This window comes from Patiria miniata, unplaced genomic scaffold (assembly GCF_015706575.1).
Source record: "Patiria miniata isolate m_02_andy unplaced genomic scaffold, ASM1570657v1 HiC_scaffold_24, whole genome shotgun sequence".
Taxonomy (NCBI): domain Eukaryota; kingdom Metazoa; phylum Echinodermata; class Asteroidea; order Valvatida; family Asterinidae; genus Patiria; species Patiria miniata.
Genome location: NW_024037063.1, coordinates 15,439,135 through 15,463,318, shown reverse-complemented (window position 1 = coordinate 15,463,318; position 24,184 = coordinate 15,439,135). Strand labels below are relative to the sequence as shown.

Sequence of the window (24,184 nt, the reverse complement as noted above, 5' to 3'; positions counted from 1 at the left end):
TATGGAATGCCCCTCCACAACTCGTTACCTTATAAGGACATTGGCGTGCGCGTCGCGGGTACTGCGCGATGTCACGCAAAACGCAGCTGGGCTGGTGTAGTGTGAATTTCGGACTATGAAATACTGATTCACTGGTTGTATTGCGCATGCATACGTAAGGAATGTGAACGTTCAACCAATGAAACGTTATAAGGAATTGGATTTCATGGGAGTCCAAATTTTATGTGACACTGGAAAGGTGTTTAAGACCAGCTAGTCATGTCTTTATCATCCGTTTAAGACCGGCCACGTGACAGGCTCTCGACCAATAGGAATGCGTATATATTTTATATCAATTTTCAAAGATGAAATCTAGATATCTTTGGTTATTGTAATCTGATACTTGATGACGTCATCGTGACGTCATTACCAGAAAGCTTGAGAGCTATGTTAACTGCTATTTGAAGCAAAAATGTGCATTATATCTCTTGTGGGAGATTTTTCAGCAATTTTTTTAAGGTTTAAAGCTCCAGTCTGATGACGTCATCAATTTTTTTGGCACACAGGTCTCGTTTGCAATTTAAACATTTTTCAACCTGCCGCCCCGAGGGCGCTCTTACATTTTATGACGTCTTTTGTATTTTTTTAACCAGAGACTAACGTCGTTAAAAGTAAGTTCACATCTTTTTCCACTTTCAAATAATACTGCACTTTGGACCAGAAGGAAGGGTCACGTGATTTGGCACACAGAAAATAAAATGAAGATCCTGGATTATTCTACCAATTCCCAAAAAGTCAAGTTCAGGTCTCTTACGGTTGATTTTATGTTGATTTTCAAAGATTTTCAAAGTCTTTGATTGATTGTAATTTGACACCCGATGATGTCATCATGACGTCAGAGTAATATGCACCACTAGGAGAAAACCTGCGGAGAATTATTGCCCAGAAAAAAGAAAGAAGATTTATCAAAACAATTCTAAACAGTGGCCGTGTTTTGCCAGACCACTCAAAATCCACACAAATAGGGTTGGAACGGTTGAGGTTTGGGTTATTGGCCTGATGTCTGTTTTGCACGTACATGTTTGTTAGCTCTCAATGCTTGTGTTTTTCACTACCTGGTACTGATGGCAGCTACATAACATCTTTTTACCCTCAATAGTGTATAATGTGTGTGGAACTACGTGGGAGAGCCGTCGATGCGTTATGGGGAAGTTTTTATTGTTGTTAGACAAATTAGGACCGAGTTATGGGGACTTCCTGAAGTTCCCATAGCATCTTTGGTGCCCATAGTACCATGGGACAACTCGTGTGTAGTCCCCCCAGTTACCGAACAAGTATAGATTATGTATGTGTATGCAGCCACATGCAGTACTTAGTTCATGAATGGCCCCTAATTTGTGTGTGTCAGGCCAGGGAATGTGAATCATATGTTTTGTCACTATAAAATGCAAATGGTACTTTGTGACAAAATGGATGGTGTTTTAAAGCCAAGGTTACTCATTGTAACTGCTGGATTACCATGTAATATCATTTGTCCTGTCTTGGTCTTGAATAAGTAACCCTACTGTGTGATTCGATGTGAATCACATTTTCAACAATGTGTCATGTTCAGGGTTCAAGGTCCATGTGATGTTCATGCTTGCTGAATAAATCAGTCAAAACAGCCTGGGAAACAATACATGACATACATGTATGCTTACAATCTACATGTACTAGTATTCAACATGCAACAGGTAAGTGTAACAAAATCATACAAAAAGATTTTTTTTCTTCTTTTTAAAAATGTTTTCTTTTGTAATATTTAAATCAGATTTTTTTTGGATTTAAAATCTATTTTTTTGATGTATATAATTTTGTCTTTGTTAAAAAAAAGTTTTGTCCATCAAATTCAACACAAGCTAATATACCCGATCATGATCAGGCTAGGGCGTTTTTGTGTTGGGGTTTGAAATTTGGGGAGGAGTAATGTCAAATGGGTATATTGTTTGAAAATACAGTAACCCCTATATAGAAATTATGCAAGTGCAAGTGATGCGAAATAAAAACTATAAGCCCAAGTAGGCTATTACAGAAACTGGTAGATTATCCTGTACTAACAGTCAAAGTGAAGGTTTTGTTTGGAAGTGTCACCTTTGGGGAAATTGGTGTTGGAAGAGTAAGTGCATTAAAAATGAAATCCCAAATAATGCAGTATAGTTCCTTTCGACAGTTCGAACGAAAAAGATGCAAGAGTGTTTTGCTGCCCAATGCCATCGATAAATTTAGCACAAATTGAAAAGAATTCAATTGCTACATGATGTAGCCTACATTATGAATATACTGTGCTCCCAATTTCCGGACACCACCACCTGTTACTTTGTAAATGAAATGCTAGTGAAAATGCTTAGTGTTCCTATAAAATTATAAAGTGTGAAGTACCAGAGTCGTCAACAATCTTAAAGTGCAGCTCTTCAAGTTCTGGTGATAGTCAAGTTTCTTTCAACAACCACCACTGAATGTTCAGTATTATTTATGCAGTCTACGCCATCCCCACCCAAATTAGTTCATCGTGGCGATTTGTAAATTTGGTAAATTGGGGGCAGTATTTGAAAAAAAGGCAGTTTTTCCATCATGATCGATAATCGGCCGATCCTCGTTGGAAATTGGTACTGAAATTCCACTTTTCTTGAAAATCACAGCACCCCAGGTGCCATGATTTCACAGGATGCTTGAGACTATTATTCACTCAGAGTAAAAAAATGTTTTTTTTTAATAATAATTTGGTAATTTTGTTTTTTGATGTTTGCAAATTTATATACCTTTAAAACTTTAAATATGTAAACATACCAGACACTTTAGGTACTTTGCATGTTCATCCTAATCCTGATAAAAAATACAAATATACGAAATACAAATATAGTAAAAGAATTTTGGATGGTGACCTAGCCTTGACCAAGGCTATCAGCTTGTTCCCATACGAGCTTGTTCCCGCTACTGCACACCGCGCGCGCCGCGACACAATCACTAGTGTACTATACCGTTAGCCTCAACGACCCTTGCGTGTGCTTTGTGCGCATGTACGTACGCCCCACACACACTTCCGCAAACAGCCGTACAGTAAGTCGAGGCGGCAGATAGCTGACGCAACCGTGGCGGATTCTTATGTGTTTCTTTATAGTTTTGACCGAAATCGGCCGAAAATTTCTGATGCGCATATATTACACGATATCCAATCAAAGCCCGTAAACTTTGACCCGCGACATACATATTCATGACCCGCAAATTACTGTATACACCACGTACATGTATGTTCACTCAAACCATGGTATGTCCAGGTATTTCAATCCCATTTTAAACCATTTCTCCAGTTTTATTACAAACAAATGAAATTGCCGCTATATGAGTGAACAATTGTTCAAAATGATATTATTTTCAATGTATTGCGAATTGGACAGTTCAAGACAGTCCGCCGACGTTTTGTCGGTGCAACAGCGTACATTATCACGCCGCTACCTGCCCGTGCTATTCTGACAGCGAATGTAGGGAACAGGTCAACTCGGACCCACGTCAAATCGTACCCATTTAATCGAATGCAGGTTAACTCGTATCTGTAAGCACCCGTATGAATTAACTGCAAGAAACGAGCTATTGACTTTGGGATGGAAATATACGAAACTGTCAGGTACATGGTGAAAAAAAAACTCTCCCTGAATTCGTACCATGTGCAACATACATCTCATACGTACGACACATGTATTTTAACGCGTACATGTACGTATGAATCGTATGTCGTACCTACGACATACGTACGACATGTAAGTCCTAGATGTAAATCACACGAGATACAAGTCGTTCTCACAAGAAATGTTGTATGTACGACATAATCGACAAACAAGTCGAACATACGAGTTACAATTCATATTTTGTACACACGAGATATTAAGTCGTACTATATACGACTTTGTCTTATGTGACATATATCGTACCCTGTCGACTCGACTTATGCACGACATATATGTCGTACCGGCACCTGTCGACATTATGTCATATGTTTGATATGTCATACTCTGTCGACATATATGTCGTACCCTGTCGATGATATTAGTCGTACCCTGTCGAAATATGTCGTACCCTGTCGATATATTAGTCGTACATACGACTAATAACTTATAAGTTGTTCATACAAGTTAAAATCAGTCTTACAGAATAAGTTTGCTGAAGGAGAGATATTTTTTGCCATATCCCCTTGACAGCTTAGAAGAAATACCCCCCCTCCCCCCCCCCAAAAAAGTCAGCGGTAGATATACTCAACAGTGTGAGCGCTTTTTTGGCCGCTGAACGTGAAAGCGCAGCGTGTCTCACTGCATGGCGCCAGCCGGGCCGGTGCCTACAGTGGACGGCCCCAACGTGGCCTCTGTGCATGGTGACATCGTTTTTGCTGGCGTGCGGTTTTGTACCGTTTGCCGTTTTTTGAAGGTCTAATTTTTCATCCTTTTTCATTTCATTTTCGACCCAAACTATGTGTAACTTTATAAATATTATTCTACTATTTAAGATTTTAAGGGGGTGTTTTACAATAATTATTGTTACCACAGGCCGTCTGGTTTATAAACCTTTGGTCGCATTATGCAATTTAATAAATATTCATTTTTTTGTCAGCCGTTATCCAATGAGAGAAGACTATTTACCATAGCGCGTACTAATTATCATATTCAGCATACACGGTTGCGTCAAGGCTATCTTCCGCCTCGACTTACTGTACGGCTGTTTGCGGAAGTGAGTGTGGGGGGTACGTACATGCACACAAAGCACACGCAAGGGTCGTTGGGGCTAACGGTATAATAGTACAACATTGTGTTGCTGCGCGCGCGGTGTGCGGTAGCGGGAACAAGCTCATATGGGAACAAGCTGATAGCCTTGGTCAAGGCTAACGGTGACCCTGCGATATGATATGTAATTTACCCTCAATAGCGCCATGCTTCTGTTCTCACCATCTGTTTGTTATAGCTTTGGAGCTGAGCCAACCAATTGCACGCTACCCTTCACATTTTTTTCTATCGGTATTCTCCTCCCGGTGTCAGTATTTCCTTTTTCTTAAAAAAAAACCCACTGGGATGGCACTTACTAGCAGGACTTGGTCCAGGCTTGCCTGGTTTATTTACACTGCTGTTGCATATTGGAATCAGGATGGTTTTTAGTCTTTGAAACAAAGTATGCAGGTTGTACCATTGCGTGAGCTGTTCTACCAAATCAAACAAGTAAATATGAATGCCAGCAGAATAACAAAGCAGCCCAACACATCCAGAACAATGGTGCTTACATCAGCCACATTCCTTGTCTATTAATAATTATATACGCCATTAGATCGCTTTTGATGCATTTGCTCTGCAGCACTTGCATGTTGGTACTTGTTTTTCATTCAGAAAAAAAATATATTGAACCATTGACATTTGCATATATGGCAGCTGTCGCGCATACAGGAAGTATTTTGTCGTTGAACAGTCTTACCACTAAAAACAAAGTTTACGAGAGATGCTTTTTGGTTAAGAATGTTTTATTGCCCATAACTTGTGCTGGTAGTTAAGTGATAGCCGCATGTGTATTGTACACATACACTTCATTTCACTTTCTGTGAGGATAAAAAAACCCACAAAAGTGGTGACAGCAGAAGTTTTGTAAGGTTATCATTACTGCAGAGCCGTGTTAGTTTATGGAGTACCGAAGTGTGACATCATTTAGAACCAGAAAGTGTAGTGCAAACGAATGGAGTACACGCGCATGTTGGTTCGCGGTCTGAATCACGCGCTAATGTCTTTCGCACTCATTTTGTGCACGTAACGTATTCACTTTTGTACTCCATAGTGTACTTGTACTCTAGTTGAAACATCCCCGTGAAGTATAACCTACATAATACTGCAGAATAAAAACCTGGTGAATCTCCCTTCCTGTATGGCATTATCACCATAGAAAAAACCTACTTCGTTAGTTGCTTAAACCTTTAAGAGCTGAAATCCTGTAGCTAGATGCTTGCTAATGGTAAAGGTGCATATTTGCCAGCGATATTTCCAAGGTCTTGGTCACAAATAGAATTCACATAATGCATTACATTTACAGAGAAAATGTAAAAAAAAAAAAACCTGCTTGTTTACATCTAGCCAAGGCAGTGAGTTTTTGCCTCGTCTATGTATGTCTTTCCAACCAAACTCCGGTTTTAACCGGAATTCCGGTTTTTAAAAAAAATCTCACAAAATTCAGTTTTTTCCGGCCGTCAAATTAACCAGAAAAAGAGAAGAAAAACTGTGGAAATGCATTGATTTTTACCTCGATTTAGTACATTTAGGCGCACGCATATCATGGCACAACGTTGTTCGTTAAAGTAGTCTTAAAAACAGTCTTTGTGTATGTTGTTGCCGAGCCTGCATGCGATACAAGCGGCCAACGTACTTGCACGCAGTACACAACGGCGCCTCGCGCGTGCTTCACCGCGTGCGGGCGTGTTGTGTGCTAAGCACACGTAGCATTCAGCCTGGAAATCAAGTCTATCATTTCAGCTATCGGTGGTTTCCGATCGCAGTGATATATGTGAATACAAAAAATGCGGGTACCAACCATGTTTTCGTTGAGCGCATCGCGTAGTACAAGGATCATGTACACCGACAGCAGTGTTGTGGAATCATGCACGTTTCGTGTCGAATATTACGTTGGAAATTCGGGTAGGCAGAATAAATATTAGGAATATGGAAAAAGTCAAAGTGATTGAACGAACCGACAGCTTTAAAGGCCATAGAAGCAAAATTAAAAAATAAACAAAACTTGGCTTGGCTACAAGATAAAGATGACAACGGGGACTTTGTGTCGGACACGGAGTGGCTTTTTCACACACAAAAAAGTTCAGTTTTTTCAAGCAGCCGTTCCGATTTTTTCAAGCAGACCCAGTTCCGTTTTTTTCAAGCAGACCCTGTGGCATCTCTGATATCATGCCAGTGACAATTCACTGTAATATCAGGTTCAGGACCAACGCAAGTCTCAGACTTTTTTTGGGGGGGGGGGAATTTTCAAAATTGCAACCAGTCCACAAGGAAAAACAACATATTTCACCTTTGAAGGTGCGTTCGCATTGGACAAACTATTGTAAAAAGTTGCACTGCGAGTGATTGTTAAAATTCCACTGTGGTTATTCTATCGTGTGTCGGTCCGCACTTGAATTACTCATGGCCCACAGAAAGTCTTTGGCTACCTAAACCACGTGATAAAAATGTATGTTTTCAGTGACGTAAAATGGACGTAACTCTTCCGTGACCTGTTTGGCCCTGTAATTCCCGCTGTGAAGAGATAAACTAACAACTGACACTCGACACTCACAGGTAACAATTTGAAAAGTTTATCGGCTGTCCCCACTGGGCTTAATTTGGTCAAGTTTACAACAAGTTCCGTACATTTTACCAAAAAAAGTCGCAGTTTTCACCGTGGACTTATAAAGCTCACTGTACACACTTGTATCTTGCTGCATTGACACACTGATCAGGCAGTATTATCATGCCACCTTTATGAACAATCTGAAGAGCAAATTCTGAGATTTGAATTTTGGGGTTCGGTTTCTTTAACAGGTACATGTACCTGTGTTTTTTTCAATTGGGTTTCACAAGTCTAGTGGTTATTTTTTTTTCCTGGCCAACTTTTACCCAGGAAGAGTAACCATGTTTGGATGGGGCGAGTCAGTAAAACCACAAGGGAAGGCATCTATAGGGGCTTGCGCAAGGGTCACACTTCACAAGCACATGTACTGTGTATGATTTCTTAGGGTAGCATTTCAATCGTTTCTTCACACACTGCACGCAATTTTTAGTTCATTTTTTGATTAAAGTCATTGTAGATATTATGGACACCGTTAGATTATTTAGCATTGTCCATGACAGGGTATTATTCAAGTGAACAACGTTCCCTAATGTCATACATTACTTCGGTTGAGGATACAGGAGGGCCGATTGTGTGGACATGCCTGCTTATGCCCAGATTGGTTGCTTTAGCCAGTAGCCACATCTCTTTAAAGATTTCCTGAGTCAAAATTCCAAGTACGAACACCGATAAGATTTTACCCATTCAGTTTTAACCATCGCCCGAGTTCAATCTTAAAAAAAAAAATAGTCCAATGCGAACACATGGTGATTCTAGTGTATAGTGTTTAGACATATATGTGACTCTCAAACTCTCAAATTTTGAGGACTAATTAATCATTATCACATTAAATTTGTTCCTGTGATAATTATGACGCAGAAACTAAATTTTCAAGGTATAAGGCCCACATGTAGTTGTGAAAACTTTAATGTTGATATTATACTTTTTAACAGTCTTTCTAAATTGTTTTTGTTTTAGCCCCAAAGGGCCCATTCCTCTGAAAAGTGCTTCTTTAATATATTTTTAAAATTTTTTGAAACTGTTCAATCTATTCTTGTGGCATGATTGTCTGTTTCAGTACAATAATACAAGAAATTGGACGTTGATACCACTGTACAAGTTTCTTAAATATTAGCAATATTTCATGAAACATTGCAAATGTGCAGTCAAATTAATTTATATTGATACATTTTGTAGAGTACAGTGGGTTCAAGTTCTTTTCACAGATTAGGTAAGAATTGTTAAAGTCAATAATTGTCACATGTTCACACCTTGCTTTGTTGTGCTTGGTGAGAACGTTGGCCAGCTGTGCGGAAGTTCACCTGTATCTCTGACCACTGTTTTAGCAAACGTCATCAGAAATATTGGCATCTTACCAACAAAAAGGTTGAAACCATTGCATCACTGGAGGGAAGGGATAAGCAGGTTTACTTTCAAGGTGATGTAGACAAGTTTTAAAGGCAATGGTTTGCAAATATGTTGAGCAAGATGTAAACAAGTGGAAGGGGCATAGGGGAGGGCATTTTCCAGTTATCATTCAGTTCTTTTATTGGTCCTAATATGTCCTATGCACATGTAGCTGAGCTTTTGTTTTGATACTATCCTAAGAGTAACCTGTTGTGTACATTTCAATTCTATATTTTATTTTGGATTAGAAACATGTAGATGACGTCATACATGTACCCTGCCTTATAATGAAGTGAACTACATGTATGGTGGCCTGCTTTGCATGCAATACGTTAACTTCAGGTTTTGGCTGGATTGTCATGTGGGATGCTGTGCATACAATACCTTGCTTAGCATAAATTTCCAGCATTTGTGATGTAAACAGGTACAGAAGTCAATGTCAGATTGTAGTGTGTATATATATACACGTATATGATGTACATGTACAGTGTGCAGATTCGTTAGTACAATACACTGACACACTGTACGGTGTAGACATGTGCCTGCAGGTGCACTAGAGTTGAGTAACCTTGCTGCAGTGCAGTTGTGAGTGTGCTTCACTAAGGTAGGGTTTATACTAGATTTCTTCACTTGGTATATTAACAACTTACAGCACACAGAAGCTGTATGTTATAGTAGTGCGTAATTGGTCTGTGAAATATACTGTGCATGGTTCGTTCAGTTTTTAAATGCATAATTCTCAGTGTGATTGATTCAGTATAAATTTCACATCGCCGTTGATGTACATGTACATGTACTGCAGACGATACATGCTGGAGGTTGTAGAAGGTATTTGAATGCATTGTGTTCACATGTTCATGTATCAGATGGGCCGTTCAGCCGTGTATGCATGCTGAGTTTGGTACCGGTAGGTGTGCTTACTTTCGTAGCATACCATGTCACTTATGGTACATCTTTTGTCTTTTTACCAAAATGTTTTGTTTCTAAATAAATTTCAGAATATGTAGATCAAAAATTGGAGCGATCCATCGTTGAAACAATAAATTTTTTGTTTCTTTTAAATCACAGTCTTCCATTGTATATGTACATACTGTGTATGTTTGTACATATACATGTACAATATACATTTTGTAGCTTACAGTTTCCATTCCATGGAAGTTTTTCCACAAAGTCTTTAAGGATCTTGTTCTCTGCTTTAAGATGTTTGCTGCCCTAGTTCCAGTATTCCAAATAATTCCGCTGTACGATGTTTCGTCATTACGGCATGCAGTCATTACGGCATGCAGCAGTGCAGTGCCATCGCCATTCACTGGTTCCCACCGCGTGCTAACAGAATCAAAGCTATGATGTAGGACCGGAACCAGTGACTACGGGCTATATACGTTGCGTTGAATTTGGATCATAGAAAAGACCAAACGAACATCGATGGAGTAAGAGAATTTCTTCAAATTAATTCCCAGAACATGATATCTCTTTACTTTGTATGTATTGATGATGATTGAGGATGAATGCATTTTGAGAGACAGGACTGTCTGACGATTTTGACGGATTGAGACGCTGGGTATCCTTCATTTCAACATAAGTGCAAAATTTTGGAGGATTTTGGAGGATTGAGGATGTTTCTTAGCAAAAAAGGCCTGGGGTTAGGTTAGTGTATTCTCATGATCGCCCATTTTTTTTTTTTTAGATGTATGCCATGGAGCAGCATTGAAGAAAAAATTATGCAGTGTATTCCATGGTGCATGCATTATTTTATATTACACATATTACTAATTTACTATTTGCCCTAACCGTCTCAAATCCTCCAAAATCCTCTTTGCAATATGGAGGATTTTACAGGATTGAGGCTATATGGCAAAAGTGTGTGGCTGATTTTGGAAGATGCACTGTTTGTCGAGGTCTTAGGCCAGACCTTGTGTGGTTTATGCTCAGCCGTGCATGCATTTAGGCCTAGATTATACTTGAAATCCTCCGCACTGCTCCAGGATGTCACTGGCTCTGCCTCATTATATTGACAGTGATTGCTGGAGGATTTTGCAGGATTGAGGCAGTGGTCACCCCTTGAAGGACCACATTCAAAAAATAACGGAGGATTTTGTAGGATTGAGGCTGTATGCAACTTGTACATGGAGGCAATTAAGTGGAGGATTTTGCAGGATTGAGGTTGCATCCTAGCAATTTTTTTTAGGGAGTTAGGGTTAGTAAATAAGCAACAACATTGGATGAACCTGAGCACTTAGTTGTCAGTGTACCGGTACTTTGAATTTTTTTTTGTACACCATTTCAAAGCCTTTGACTGTTTCGTATACTGTGATGGGAATGATTTTATGTCTGTATTTCAGCCAAAGTCTACCAAAATAGAATTATATTGTATACATCAAAAGACATTCACTTTGATAATAGCTGTCAATCATTTGGGGCACATGTATCTTCCATTTGCGTGTTGTTTTGTTAACACTGATGCATGACATCGGTGGAAATATATATGTTATAAAAATAAAATCATTGAGCCATCAATTCTTGGAACGTCACACACTGGTAAAGACAATGAAAATCTGATTGCACATTTGGAGTCATCTGTCGATTTGGTCTTTCAACCAAGCATGGTTTCTAAGTGAAATTTGTCCCATGTAATTGCGTGCGTGTGCGTGCGAGAGTAAGGACGTGCGTCATTGCCAGGGCCGCACACGTGTACAAATTCATTTTATATAACACTAGATTTTTTCCCCGAGTGGCATCCAGGGCCCAATGACCTTCAACCTTAATTAGAAAGTAGTATTGCGCTGTGTTGAACATGGAACAAATCCACAAAGGTAAACCTTTATAAAATGTACATGTATGATTTGGATTTTAAAATACGGATATCTAGTGTGTCTTCATTTAGTATTGACTGCGTGCTTGAATGAAATTTTATTCATGAGCAAATATTATGTAGTGCTGCCTATATTGCTGTGATATTCTATTGCAGGCACTGTTCTCTAGGTATTGTAATTGGTTTCCTCTTCATTGTTTGTTAATACAGCCAAAACCATTAACCATAAAAAGTGTGTTACAACGCAGGAATACCCCAAGGGGGAAAACCCAAAACAACTTCACTATAAAGATATGAAAACTAAATCGATTCAAAAACAGGACAATAAAAAAATGACACAAAGTTAAAACAAAAACACAATTTGGATATTTCCAATTGGATCAAAGGCCAGTAAAACGAATAGTTTGCTCTGATACATTGTAGACTACATGTAAGACTGACGGGTGCATACCTATGTTCCCCAATACCGATGTTCCCCGAAATCCTTACCCTATAACCTTAACCCTAACCCTCACCCTAACCCTAACCCTTACCCTAACCCTAACCCAAATCCTAATGATTTCGGGGAACATCGGTATTGGGGAACATAGGTATTGGGGAACATCGGGTAGACCCCAGACCGACTACAGACATCTGTGATACAGTGGGACTACCGGTACGGTAAATACTACCACCTTGGTCATCCAGTGTCCCCACCCCACTCCCTCATCCCACTCCCCCATCCCTATTTTCCTACCGAGTCCCTGGATCCTCCCAGGGTGGCCAGCCGATCTCACTCATCCTAGACACTGCTATCCTCACTAAACAACCTTTTGCATCATCGCTGTAGTTGTGCTGCATCATTTCATAATAGATTGGGTTGATTTTTGATGGTATGTCCTTGAGTGTCTGTCCAACCTAGACATGACGTCATACTCTATATCAGATCCATTTTGAAATTGTCGGGCCTACCCTTGACATTTGAAATTCTGTTCTGCCAGGTGAATGGACATACATGTTTATGAATAGCAAAACAATTTGTGCCATAATTGTACACACATTAAGAACTGACCTGTGTGTGAATGTATGTGATCATGTTGGGTTTTTTTTGGGTGGAATATCTATAATAAAAAATATTCTTGGAGGGCTGTGCGTTTTATTAAGCATTTAAACAAACATGATTTCCATTTATTGTTAAGATATGAATTTTTACTTTTTATGTAATGAGTGCCAACATTAAAATAAGTATGTGGATAACTACTGTATTTACTTTTTGTCCAAACGATGCAATATTGTTTTCATGTTGCAACATTAACGTGTGTGTTCAAATTATAATTTGTTCTTTTTCCTCGCAAAAGTTGAGGGTATTCGTGAATGTACTGTTTGTACCTGAATTTCAACAGACGGACATTACATTAGTGAGATGCACAGTAAATGTATCATTCTTGAAGCCTTTTTGCTTTTACACCAGTGTTGTGATATTCCTTGCACCAGACAGACATGAGTCATGTGGGGGTCAGTCGGTCAGTTTTTCTTTTGCTGCATATTAATGAGTCGTCCAGCACTGACCCAGATAGTCCGGTACACGTAGCCTAGAGGATTGCCTGTGAATGGTGTGATGCGGTTTGCCATGGCAGTCGTTGGTCCACCTCAATTGACGTGCAAACAGTCACAGCGCACCAAGCGGAATAATGTAATGTTTAGTCTGAGGGATGCGCAGGAGAGGGGGAAAAAAAATACTGTTTCACGTTACGACTTTTAATTTTTTATATTATGTCCAACAATAATGTACTCGGGCAAAAATTGAATTCAGTCAGCTGTATTTATTTTTCGTCAGTCTGTACGTACATGGTCTGTGACATGGGTCGGGTTTTTCCCCCAAACAAAAAGGAACATCTTGCAGATATACATGTGTACGAGAAAAACATTCAGAACAAAGATAGGTAGAAGACCACAACACAACTTGCGATTCTCATGGCCCATAATTCCTAGTACAGATGTGCGTGTCTGTGGTTAGCCAAAATTTGCACACTGTCTTGTGTGAGAAATTCCTTTGCATACATGAACACATTTTTAGCCAGTTCCCAACCAAAATAAACAGGAGAAAGCTTGAATTTGAAAACAGTGCCCTAGCTTGTGTAAACTTCTGACAGGTAAATGAGGAAAAATATAGGATTGCTCTTGACAAGATCACATTCCTGTTTAGATTGTTTTACGTATTGTGATGTTCTGAATGTAATGAATACTGCACAAAATCAATTTGTTATGAGTAAGTTTCGTTGCCAATAACAAAATAAGTTGCATTAATGGTAGATCAGCCTTGTGCCATACAGTAGGTACAATTTCTAATATTTATCAGTGAATGCAAATTTCAATGGGATGGAGCTTACATTGTTGCTTGTTCAATATAATCACTGGTAACCCATTTGAATGGTACCGCCCGTGCTTTGTTGAGTTGGCCGACCTGGATATTTATCAATGCGCATAACTTACATGTACTTGTGTAAAGGTCAAGATGGCGGCTGCAATCGGAAATACAATACTGAAGACAAGGGACAAAGTTCAAATCACTTTTGTCTGCAATTGTACTCAATGAGTTGTATGCATTTGTCATATGATGAAAAGGGGGGCCAGCCAAAGTATGAGATGTTTAAGTATATTAATTAGTGATAGTTAGAAACAATTGGAAACATCCACATTAAACCATTAGAGACTAAAAGGATCATTTGTGTTAGTGAAAATAAGCTTGACAAATCAGTGCCTTAAATCTGGCAAGTACATAAAGTCTGAAGTGAGTTTGTGGACTATTATGTTCCCTGTCCCATTTTCAAGGCAGCCAGGTAATTAGCTTGTACATTTTGTACATGTCTTTTGTGTGTGTAAAACTGAGGACTGTTTGTGACAAGAATCATCTTGGTTTAAATTGGGAACAAGATTCTAAGTATCTTCTTTCTTGTTTAGTTTTATTTTGTTCAGCTTGAACTCCGGAAGTGTAAAGTTCAGTTAACTCTGGCAACAGTTAGCGTGGGCGAAGTGTGCATAGAATGTGTGTGCCATTTTCACCAAGTCTTTCTTTTTCATGCTGGGCTGGGACAAAACAACACTGCTGTAGTGAAATCCAAGCAGATAATGATATCAGGGCTTTAATCAGGCCAGGGTGATATCGGATACTTTAATTGAGGGGCTGGACATGCTGGTACTAGAATAGAACTCATTGGACAATGGCTATTGAGATGATCACTGGATCTTGCCAGTGTTGAGGAGTTAGCGGAGACCTATCAATAGATGTTTGGCAAGGTAACTTAATAACACATGGGGCCTTGCTTGGATTGTGTTCTTTATAGCTACACTAACAAAACAAGAAAGGCCAGTGTGGTTAAATGGGAGGGGGGTCGGCATTCAATAGAAAACAATAAGGTGAACACTGAATGCCTGGTACACATGTTGTACTGGTACACATACAGTACATGGAGTAGATTTAGTGGCATGCATTGAAATAGCATGGTAATCCTTTCTCACATACAGGTGATTATTAGCAATTAGGGAAATCCCAGACACAGCCTGTGAATTACAGAGGGGTTCATTATCAGAGGATTTCATTATCCCTCCAGGAAGAGATGTTTATGGGTGGTTACCAGAAGAACAGAACATTTTTCATTGGTTGATCAGTGTGTAATAAAAATCAACAAGTCGTACAATTGTACTTTGTGCTGATTGGTTGAGTTCAAAAGAGTATATCTATATGTACATGTTAGATGACCAAGATATTGTGTGCGTTGGCAAATGTACATCCTCGGCAATTCATTAGGATGGCTAAAATCAGTGGTGTTGACTGAATGACTGCTCCACAGCGTTCCATTTGGAGCATGTTGCCTATATAATACTTGTTGGGCAATTATTTTTGTCTTTGCTAATAAAAATCAACAAAATCTAGTGGAATGAGCTAATTTTTGTCTACCCAATTCCCTTTGGGTGGTCATGATCCCCAACATTTCATTTTTCACCCATAATTCTCATTAGGTGCTAACTTGCTGCAAGAAAATTGGTTATAAATGCATAAATGTTTAGATGAACAATTTAAAAAAAAAAGGGTTGATTGCAAATGAATGTTTGATAATTTTTTTACATTGTTTATTTTTTGTATGTGTTTTTGAAAAATGGATTTTTGTAAAAAATTGAATGTCAGCTTGACTTTTTTTGTTCTACCCAGATAGGCTGCGGGGGTGGACTGTTAACACACTAGATACTTGTTGATCAAACCTACTAGCTGTCTGATTGGTCCAAGATGTCTGGGGATCAGAAGCAGCCTAATTGTTCATCATTTGAGAGGAATATCTCCCAGACTTCTGATGCTGGTGGCAACCTGTCTCAGCCACTGTCTGATGACACATTCAGTATGCTATGGTCGCAACTTGTTGGTGTTACAGACAATGGGTAAGTGCTTTTATGGAATTACCTGAATACAAACTTAAATGAGGCTCAGTGAACCTGTTGCAACTGCATAGATGCTAGCAGTTTTGCACGGGCCAACATTTTAAGGCATGTGTCTTGCTCCTGTGTATATCTTGTGTGCATTTAACTGCTGCACAAAACCAGTTCAGTGTAATAAGTAGCATTGTTAATAAAGCCCATAGCATCATGTTTGCATTTTGTAAAGGTGAACATGTTGATGGTAAATTTGTAACATCCTGCTTCCGGGTAACCGGAAGCAGAAGTATTTTTTGGGGGCCTAATCCGAATGAATTTGTCGCATTACACTTCCAGTGGATTTTGGCAATTCCGTAGGAAAAACAAGAATTAGTATAAGATTTAATTTTGAAATGTGTTAAATAATAGTTGTGCATTTTTTATTTCTTTGAATAGGAATATCAACTCTGTCTGTGCCAATCCTGTGGATTGGAATTTTTCTGAATTCCAAGGTGGGGATTTGGTGGAGAACAATGTGGATGTCTCTTTGCAGCAAATTGAGCTTGGTCCACAAGGTGTTCCTCTGGATATCAGTAACTTCACTCAGGTGAGTTATTAGTGATTGACTGATTGGTTATTTCATACCCCCAAAATAGATTTGTTATCTACATTGATCGAAGTTATCTATTTTTCTAGCAATAAAAATGTGATTCATTGTTGTTTAGTTATTGAATGTTACTTTACAAATGTGGAATTACTGGTAGGCTGAGAGTAATTCGGTTCCTGCGGAATAGGCTGATTGCCACCAACACGTAGTGCATGTAGTGCTGATCATGTATGGACCGGCAGCCATGCAGTCTGCTTACAAGGCCCATCTGTTTGTGTGCAAAATAAAAACATTTTTACAGAGGGTTGCAGCTAGGTTTTGTGATATTTTAGATATATTGTCATAGAAAACTGAAAACATTGTACAAAGTTTTGTGTGCTTGGCAATTTTCTCTTCTGTTTCAACTACAAAGTTGCATGCTGGAAGCCTGGAAAAGCCATTGAAAACTCCTGAGCTGGGAGAGCAATGAGCATTGACCTCAAATATCTGCTTCATTTGAGGCATTACTTTGTTCTTCAGTGTGTAGGATATATTGACTAGTCGTTCAACGTTTAAAAGTCAGAATATGGGGTGGGTGGGTGGTCAAAACAATTTCCAAAAAAAAAAAAAAAAAAAAAGTTATAAATTCTGAATGGCCCCTCAGCGGGGCAATTATTGTGCCCGAATTCTTGGACTTACACATATATGTATAAAAAACTTGCTTAGGTAAGTTTTCCTTGTGTGTAATTTGGCAATGCATGAATGATGAAGAGTGTCTCTACGATGAAAGCTGCATAATATTATTGAAGCACTGTTCTCGCCAGCATGAACACAAGAGGGCTCACTACATTCAGCCGATGCTTGTTGCGTTTTTCTCCATCATAGTGCCAGCCCCCCTACCATTATGAATGGTACAGCCCATTGTCACAACAACTTTATTGGTTCATTTACAGATTGGCAGTCACTCAATAAACAAAACCAGTTGTATTCAAATGAGATAACACTATATTTTTGACTGTTTCATTATTCCATATCAGTAGGGTCTAAATAGATCTACTGGACTCTCATTTGTGATCTAAACAAAGTTTATGGCAAAATGTTAATCAAATTAATTATTATTTACAAAATTGTATATAATAGTACATTCATTTAGTGATGTTATTTAAGAGTAAATACTATCCCTACAATAGATACAGTCCCATATTATGTACAGTGGTAATGCATCACCCCTATGTCTGGATAATGGTTTATCCCAAATCAGCTTTGGACAAGTCTGAGCTTGCCCGGGCTCTGTGTAAAAATAAGTTACCAACGCTCAGACCTAAATAAACCCATGATTTAAGGTCAGTGGCATGTGAACCACAACATCATGAATATGGAAATTCATGCCAGGATCCTAGAAATCTGGTTGGCTGATCGTTATCACTGTGATACAAATAAGGAAACTGCCTTGCTGAATATGGATTTCAAGGTCTTCCTTTGCTCATGCATATTCAAGTTACCTAGGCCAGGAAAGTAGTTCAGGCAGACTTGATGATGATGATACACGTTGGAATCGAAAAAATAAGGTATTTCATTTGGGACTTTACTAATCGAGGGAATGTCAACGGATAGCTACGACGTAAACCCTAATATGCAGTGGCTATGCAACATAGGACTAACGATGGTCAGAGAAACACAGGTAATCCTCGCCTTTTCTCACGTAATTTTTATAAGAATTTACTTTATAAGTTGTATCTCACACCTTTAATGTATTTTTAAAAAAGAATATATTGATTTTAAGAAGGAAGGAAGTTCAAACGAAATTGAAATTATTGCAACCTTTAACTGTTGTGGTGCAATTGACGTTGAGTATGGAATGCAATACTTTTGTCTGCAGGATTGCTTCTGAGAGCATGCAATTCTTTGTATTAGATTAATTAACTAAAAGTATTAAGACATTGAACTTGATTGGGGATGACATTGAAAACTTCAACATGTTTTTTTATGAGAAAATTGCTTTATTAAGGGGTAAAAGTATTAGGTTTGACAAGTAATTAGAAAATGATTGCTTAAAAAATAGTCTGTGCATACATTCTGTATCATGTTCCTTCAGTGTGGTTGGACTGAAGCTGGAACAGAGATGCTAATTAATTGGCCAGAAGTCAATGTTGAATCTTATCCTGACAATGCCAACCCTTAACTAGACAAAGTATTTCAAAAATATTGTTTAGTATGTTTTTAAAAGAAGTAATTAGATATTCTAAAATAAAAGATGCACATTTACATGTTGCAGAGGAACTGAAATGTTTGGAGTGCATGATTTGTCAATCATGCTCGGTAAAACTGGACAGTCAAAGGGTATTTTATAGCTATGACAACTGGGTATACGTGTAAGGTCAATGATTTACGTCTAGTAAAAATGAGTGGAATTCAGGAATTCTTCTTTTGAAATGAAATTGATCCCTTGAGTGATCAAACCCTAAATGTTTAAGTAAAGAAGAAGAAAAAAGGAGGAATTCCACATTACCTTGGAAACTGCACTACTTACCGTAATTTTCGGAATATAAGCCGCGCGGCGTATAAGCCGCAGCACGCAAAAATCTGCAAATTAAGATTTGAAGTCGGCGTATAAGCCTCACCGGCGTATAAGCCGCAGCGACCGCTGCGGTTTCAATTTTGTAAGCCCTCCAAATTCTAGTCAAAATGCTCTGAACCAGTTCCATTTACACTACAGAAGCTATTAAAAGGGCCACAAAAATTATATCAAATCATTTACAATCGATACTTTTACAAACAAATATGGGAATTGATGAGAAATAAACACCGGGAACTGCTGCCGGCTGCCCCGTCATAGCCCGGCGGCCTGCGCCACGCACGCCGGTGAATGACAACATCTTCCCACAGCACGTGAGAGAGTATGAAACCCACCGTGTGTTGTCTGACTGGAGCACTACAAATCTTGCTTTTGTGGCAACAGATGCTGATTTGTTTTGTCCTAAGAATAAACAGGTCCGTTTTTACCTCAAAACTTATCAAATTGTTGCGATTACTAACGAGTAGTTGCGAAAAAAATTCAAGTTTCGATCGTAACTTTCTTCGGAAATAGTCAAAACGAAGCGGACATTTTAATAGACGAACCATTAATTTTGTAAGGGGTGATTTAGTCCCTCTTTTGAGTTTTACATCGTTTCTTGAATACATTTCAAGAAAACAAAATATATTGTGACGTGGAACAACTGATTATGTAATAAATAAGTTTTTCGAACGTCATACAAATTTTAGCCGTCTTTTTTTTTAGCGGTAATATTGGTAATCATTGTTCCCAAGAAAGAACACCCCTTTATTACCACAAATGGTGTGGTCCACTGGGGGAAAGCATGCTGCATATCGCTGCTGCACTGTACCAGTATCACGTACGGCTAGTCCTAAGTGTCGAAGACAGCTTTCATCACCGTACTTTTTACCGCTCGGTACCTTTACGTGAGACGTGGTTTCGGTTTGTTAATGACTTTCTTAATTTATATTTCATTTCAGCAACACATCTCTACTTGTACCAGTACATTAAATACACATGTGAATCTTATTTTTATTCTTCAAGGCTCGGCGTATAAGCCGCCCTGTGTATAAGCCGCAGTAAACATTTTCATGGGCAAATTCAACGTATAAGCCACGGCTTATATTCCGAAAATTACGGTAGATTATATCTACCTTATGCAGCAAAACTGTCCGACAGATTGTTCATAATTTGTTTCCATGCAGTTGAACGACACGCCATGAAATATGAGACTTATATAGTCATATATGAGATTATAGTCACCTGTGGAAGGCCAAGATGTGTAAGCCATTCTGAATGTCATAGGTCAGTGTTATTCAATGTTTAATATGAGTAAGGAGATATTTGAGGAAAGGTATACTTTTAGTTAGTCCCAGTAACTGGGGCGCAATAACTCCTTTTTTGACATTTGGGAAGTTGGTCCGTCGTACTAGCGTCCCACTACAGAAGCAATCTCAATGTTGCAATTGCCTTGTCATGAAACATTCGTTGTTGCTTCCCCCGATCTACACGCGGAATTTGTGTTTTGACTCAGTACACGGTCGTGTCCCCGGCGCTAGATGCATAGACAATGCGTTGCTAAAAAACAGCCACAACATTATTGAATGATCGCTGTATGATGTCTGTGCTATAGTGGTTAAATTTCATGGATTTGCAACCCAAAAAATATTCGTGAGTATCATTGAAACCCCATTACTTCGTCTTTGACATGTGGAGAAGCCAGTAGGTGCTTTCAAAGGTATTTTTGTCAAGTATTTTGCATGATTTTTGTGGTGAACTTTGAAATTGCAACATTGAGAATACTTCCTTAGTGGGACGCTAGTACGACAGACCAATATCCCAAATGTCAAAAAAGGAGTTCTAGCGCCCCAGTTAGTGGGACTAATTTTTAGTAAGGTTCAGTGAGAATAAACTTCCTTGTGATTTAGAATACATTGTACCTTAATGCAGCTTTGTTTACATTTATACTGTCACCAGATATTCATTCCATTCAGATCTGTTTATGTTCAAAGTGAAGCTCTACTGTGACTTACAATTTCAGTTTCAGGGTGTGATATATTTCTAGAGCTTTAAAATGATTTTGTGCACCCAATGGGAATTTGGCATTAATTCAACATCTATAGGTTAGAGTTCTTAAAATAACAATTCCACTTGTAAAAACTTCCAACATGACTCTCATTTTTGTAAGCAAGAGATTTACATGTCATCCTGTGCATAGGTCGATGTGTGTAATGCAGGGACGTAAATAGCTTTTCCTCATGGAGAGTTCAATCCTGCCTGTAGCAGGCTGACAGACTGATCTGGGCAATGCTCCGGGCACTACCTGGGGACTGGCCACGGCTGACCGTGCGCTGCTTAATCCTAGAAAGGATGTCTCATAAGATTTGAGAGCTGATTGTTTTTGAAAAATGAATGAGATTTGTAATGTAACTTTGCATGGCGGTAGTGTAAACTAGTGAGGGTTTGTGGTAACTGTGGAGGAATCTCTTTTGAGAAGATGTACGACTGTGGTTCTGAAAAGAACCGGTTGGTTGTGAAACTAAAGTTCAAATCAGTATGCTCTGAAAAATCTGATTGTCTTGATGATAGGAAACATTAGGAAAGTTTTACGAAAGTTATAACTTAAAAAATTGGCCAGTTAGTAATTTCCTGATGGTAGTGTGTTATTTAGTAAAGTAGTTTTTCTGTTTGCAGGGAATTGTTGAGATTTTGTTAGTATGTTTTAATTTGTGACTTTTTCTTCACACTCTGTGCATGTAAAATGTGTGTCTTTTACAACGGACTTATCACAAAGGTCTTATTTTGATTTTTATTGTTGGTGTGTTATTTATTCTCATGTAGTTGATGATTTTTCCATGATAACTTACAAAATGTACATGTATTCCATGTGATCTGAAATGACCGTCCAGGAAGTAAAGCTTATCATAAACAACACACTGAAACATAGAGCCAGTGTACTTAAGAACCACATGTACATAGAAAAACAACATGGAACAATATTACATGTGTAGGGCATCTGGTGGAAATTAATCATGGAGTTTTAATGAGTGGTCTTCAACTAGTTTGGCACACCTCTTGTGTCAGCAAACCATTCCCAAATAGAACGCATTGTTTCTTGGTTGAGATTCGCATAAGAATTCTTTTTAAAATCACACCATTGCCTTCAGGATCAAAATATGTGGTCAATAGATGATCTTATGGTTTTTCTTCTTTGCATGCTAAGCTTCTTCATAACAAAGGGGCATCTGGGGGATGCAAATGGTTGGATGACCAGAAGCCAATATTGAAGTGAAATTTGGACTAGTCCATTGAGTAGGGGTGTGTGTCATTGCAGTGTCATTTTTGTTTGGCTGTAATCAAACATGTACCTTTACATTTGGTATAATGAGTACTGTTCATCTATTGAAAATACAGTTCCCCTGGTCAGGAATGAGATCGTTTTGATGCGCCTGTATTTTGATCAGGTGGATTCTCATGCTCTCATTGGGCTTTGCGTGCTTTCAGTGAAATATTGATCATGCCAATTGGTGACTGAATGGTGCCCAGACATGGCCTGTCATAGCTCAATGATTACGGACAATTTGAAGTCCACTAGAATTGGGTGCTCTACTTGATGCTAATGCTCACTGTGTTGAAGTGGGTCAAAGTACAATGTATGTGTACAGTGTAAAGTGAGTTGGGGATGAAAGATCACTAGCTGGACATCAACTTTCATGTACATGTTCTTAAAGAACAGAGGCAAGATGTTTATTAATACAGGACCAAAAGTAAAGCTTTCAAAATTAGTCAGTCGCTTGGTGGTAAGTGGTTTCCCAAAATGTTATTAGTTTTACTTAGGGGAACATGCTGTGTACATGTACATGTAGACGTGTACATGTACACCTTCATGTACATCTTCATGTACATTGACATGGACATGGACATGCACACGGTGTGTACGAATATATACAAACAAACTTTAACAGTTTATGGTGGGTCTTTTGATTGGTAAGAGACCCAAAATTAAAGTCCTTACTCAAAGTGTTGCAAAGACATCCAAAAGAGAAAAATGTAGTTTTGTTTTCCAGAACATGCATGTACCCAATGAAAATTTGTTTTGTGTCGTAACTGTTGACTTCTAGATTTTGTCTGTGTCAATCAATTGATTTACAGTACATATAACACATGATTGACACTGTTTTTCCCTATGGAATTTTGTAGTTAAATTGCTTAAATCCTCTAATAGTCTAAATCAGCCCGAAAGAGCTGACTAAATTGCACCAATCCCAAAAAAAATGGTACACTTTAAATGGTGATGCATAAATGGTCTGCAGACTTTGCACTCAGGGTTTGTTTTGGGGGTAGAACTCACTGAGACGATGGTTATTTTGCCATGTTAAGTCCAGTGTCAACAGCTTGGAAAACTTTCCTCTCAGTTACTTTTCCTGAGCCAAGTGACTACTTGTACCAGCCAAACTTTGTCCAGTAAAAGTGACCTGGTCAATTGTTTTTTTAATGTCCAGTGTAGACAGTGCAAGTCCAGTCCATAACACAGTACAAACAGCACAGCATGAAGGTCACACTACACAGGCACTTGCACACCGGCTGTGCATGGTTCTTCAGCTGGCATTCAATCCTTTCTTCATACACTTGCACTTGACTTTGTTTATGGAAGTCAATGAAGATTATGGACACTGGTCATTAACCATTTTAACATGCTTTGTAACAAGGCAGTATTAACTGTTATACGTAGCCATTCAGATTAACTTGTCTTGTTAAAATCTCACCCAAAAATAGTCCAATACAAACAGCTTACGAGAAGGAAACATTGTTACATAAAATAGAATGATTTGATGTTAATTGGTGGACCCACATGTAAGTAATTAAAAATGTCTTTTTTGTTCTTACTTTATTTGTTGTCAGACCCAGTCGTTCCAACCCAATATGTTGCCAGACAATGCTGCCCCTGGTCCTCCAATGTCTGAGTATTCCACTGATACGACTACTACCCCTCCACCTACCAGTGCTGCATCACAAGCCTTGCCCAGCAAGTAAGTCACATGACTCTTCACTGTACTACCCCCTCCCATGAAAAAGAAATGAAGCGAAAAAGGAATGCAGGATC

General features: G+C 38.7%; 1 protein-coding gene across 5 annotated transcripts in view; it reads left to right on the top strand.

Moving 5' to 3' along the window:
• Positions 1 to 24,184, top strand: part of LOC119732425 (tumor protein 63-like) — a 45,617-nt gene that overhangs the window by 3,250 nt on the left and 18,183 nt on the right. For 2 of the 5 annotated variants that reach the window (XM_038205932.1, XM_038205934.1), the window contains exons 2-4: positions 15,762 to 15,985; positions 16,415 to 16,565; positions 23,983 to 24,110. In XM_038205932.1, the coding sequence (XP_038061860.1) occupies positions 15,837 to 15,985; positions 16,415 to 16,565; positions 23,983 to 24,110 (428 nt within the window). In that variant the 5' untranslated portion in view covers positions 15,762 to 15,836. Of the gene's footprint in view, positions 1 to 15,761; positions 15,986 to 16,414; positions 16,566 to 17,862; positions 18,226 to 22,596; positions 22,881 to 23,982; positions 24,111 to 24,184 lie in introns of those variants that run through there. The other 3 variants (XM_038205933.1, XM_038205936.1, XM_038205935.1) reach the window with 3 other exon arrangements.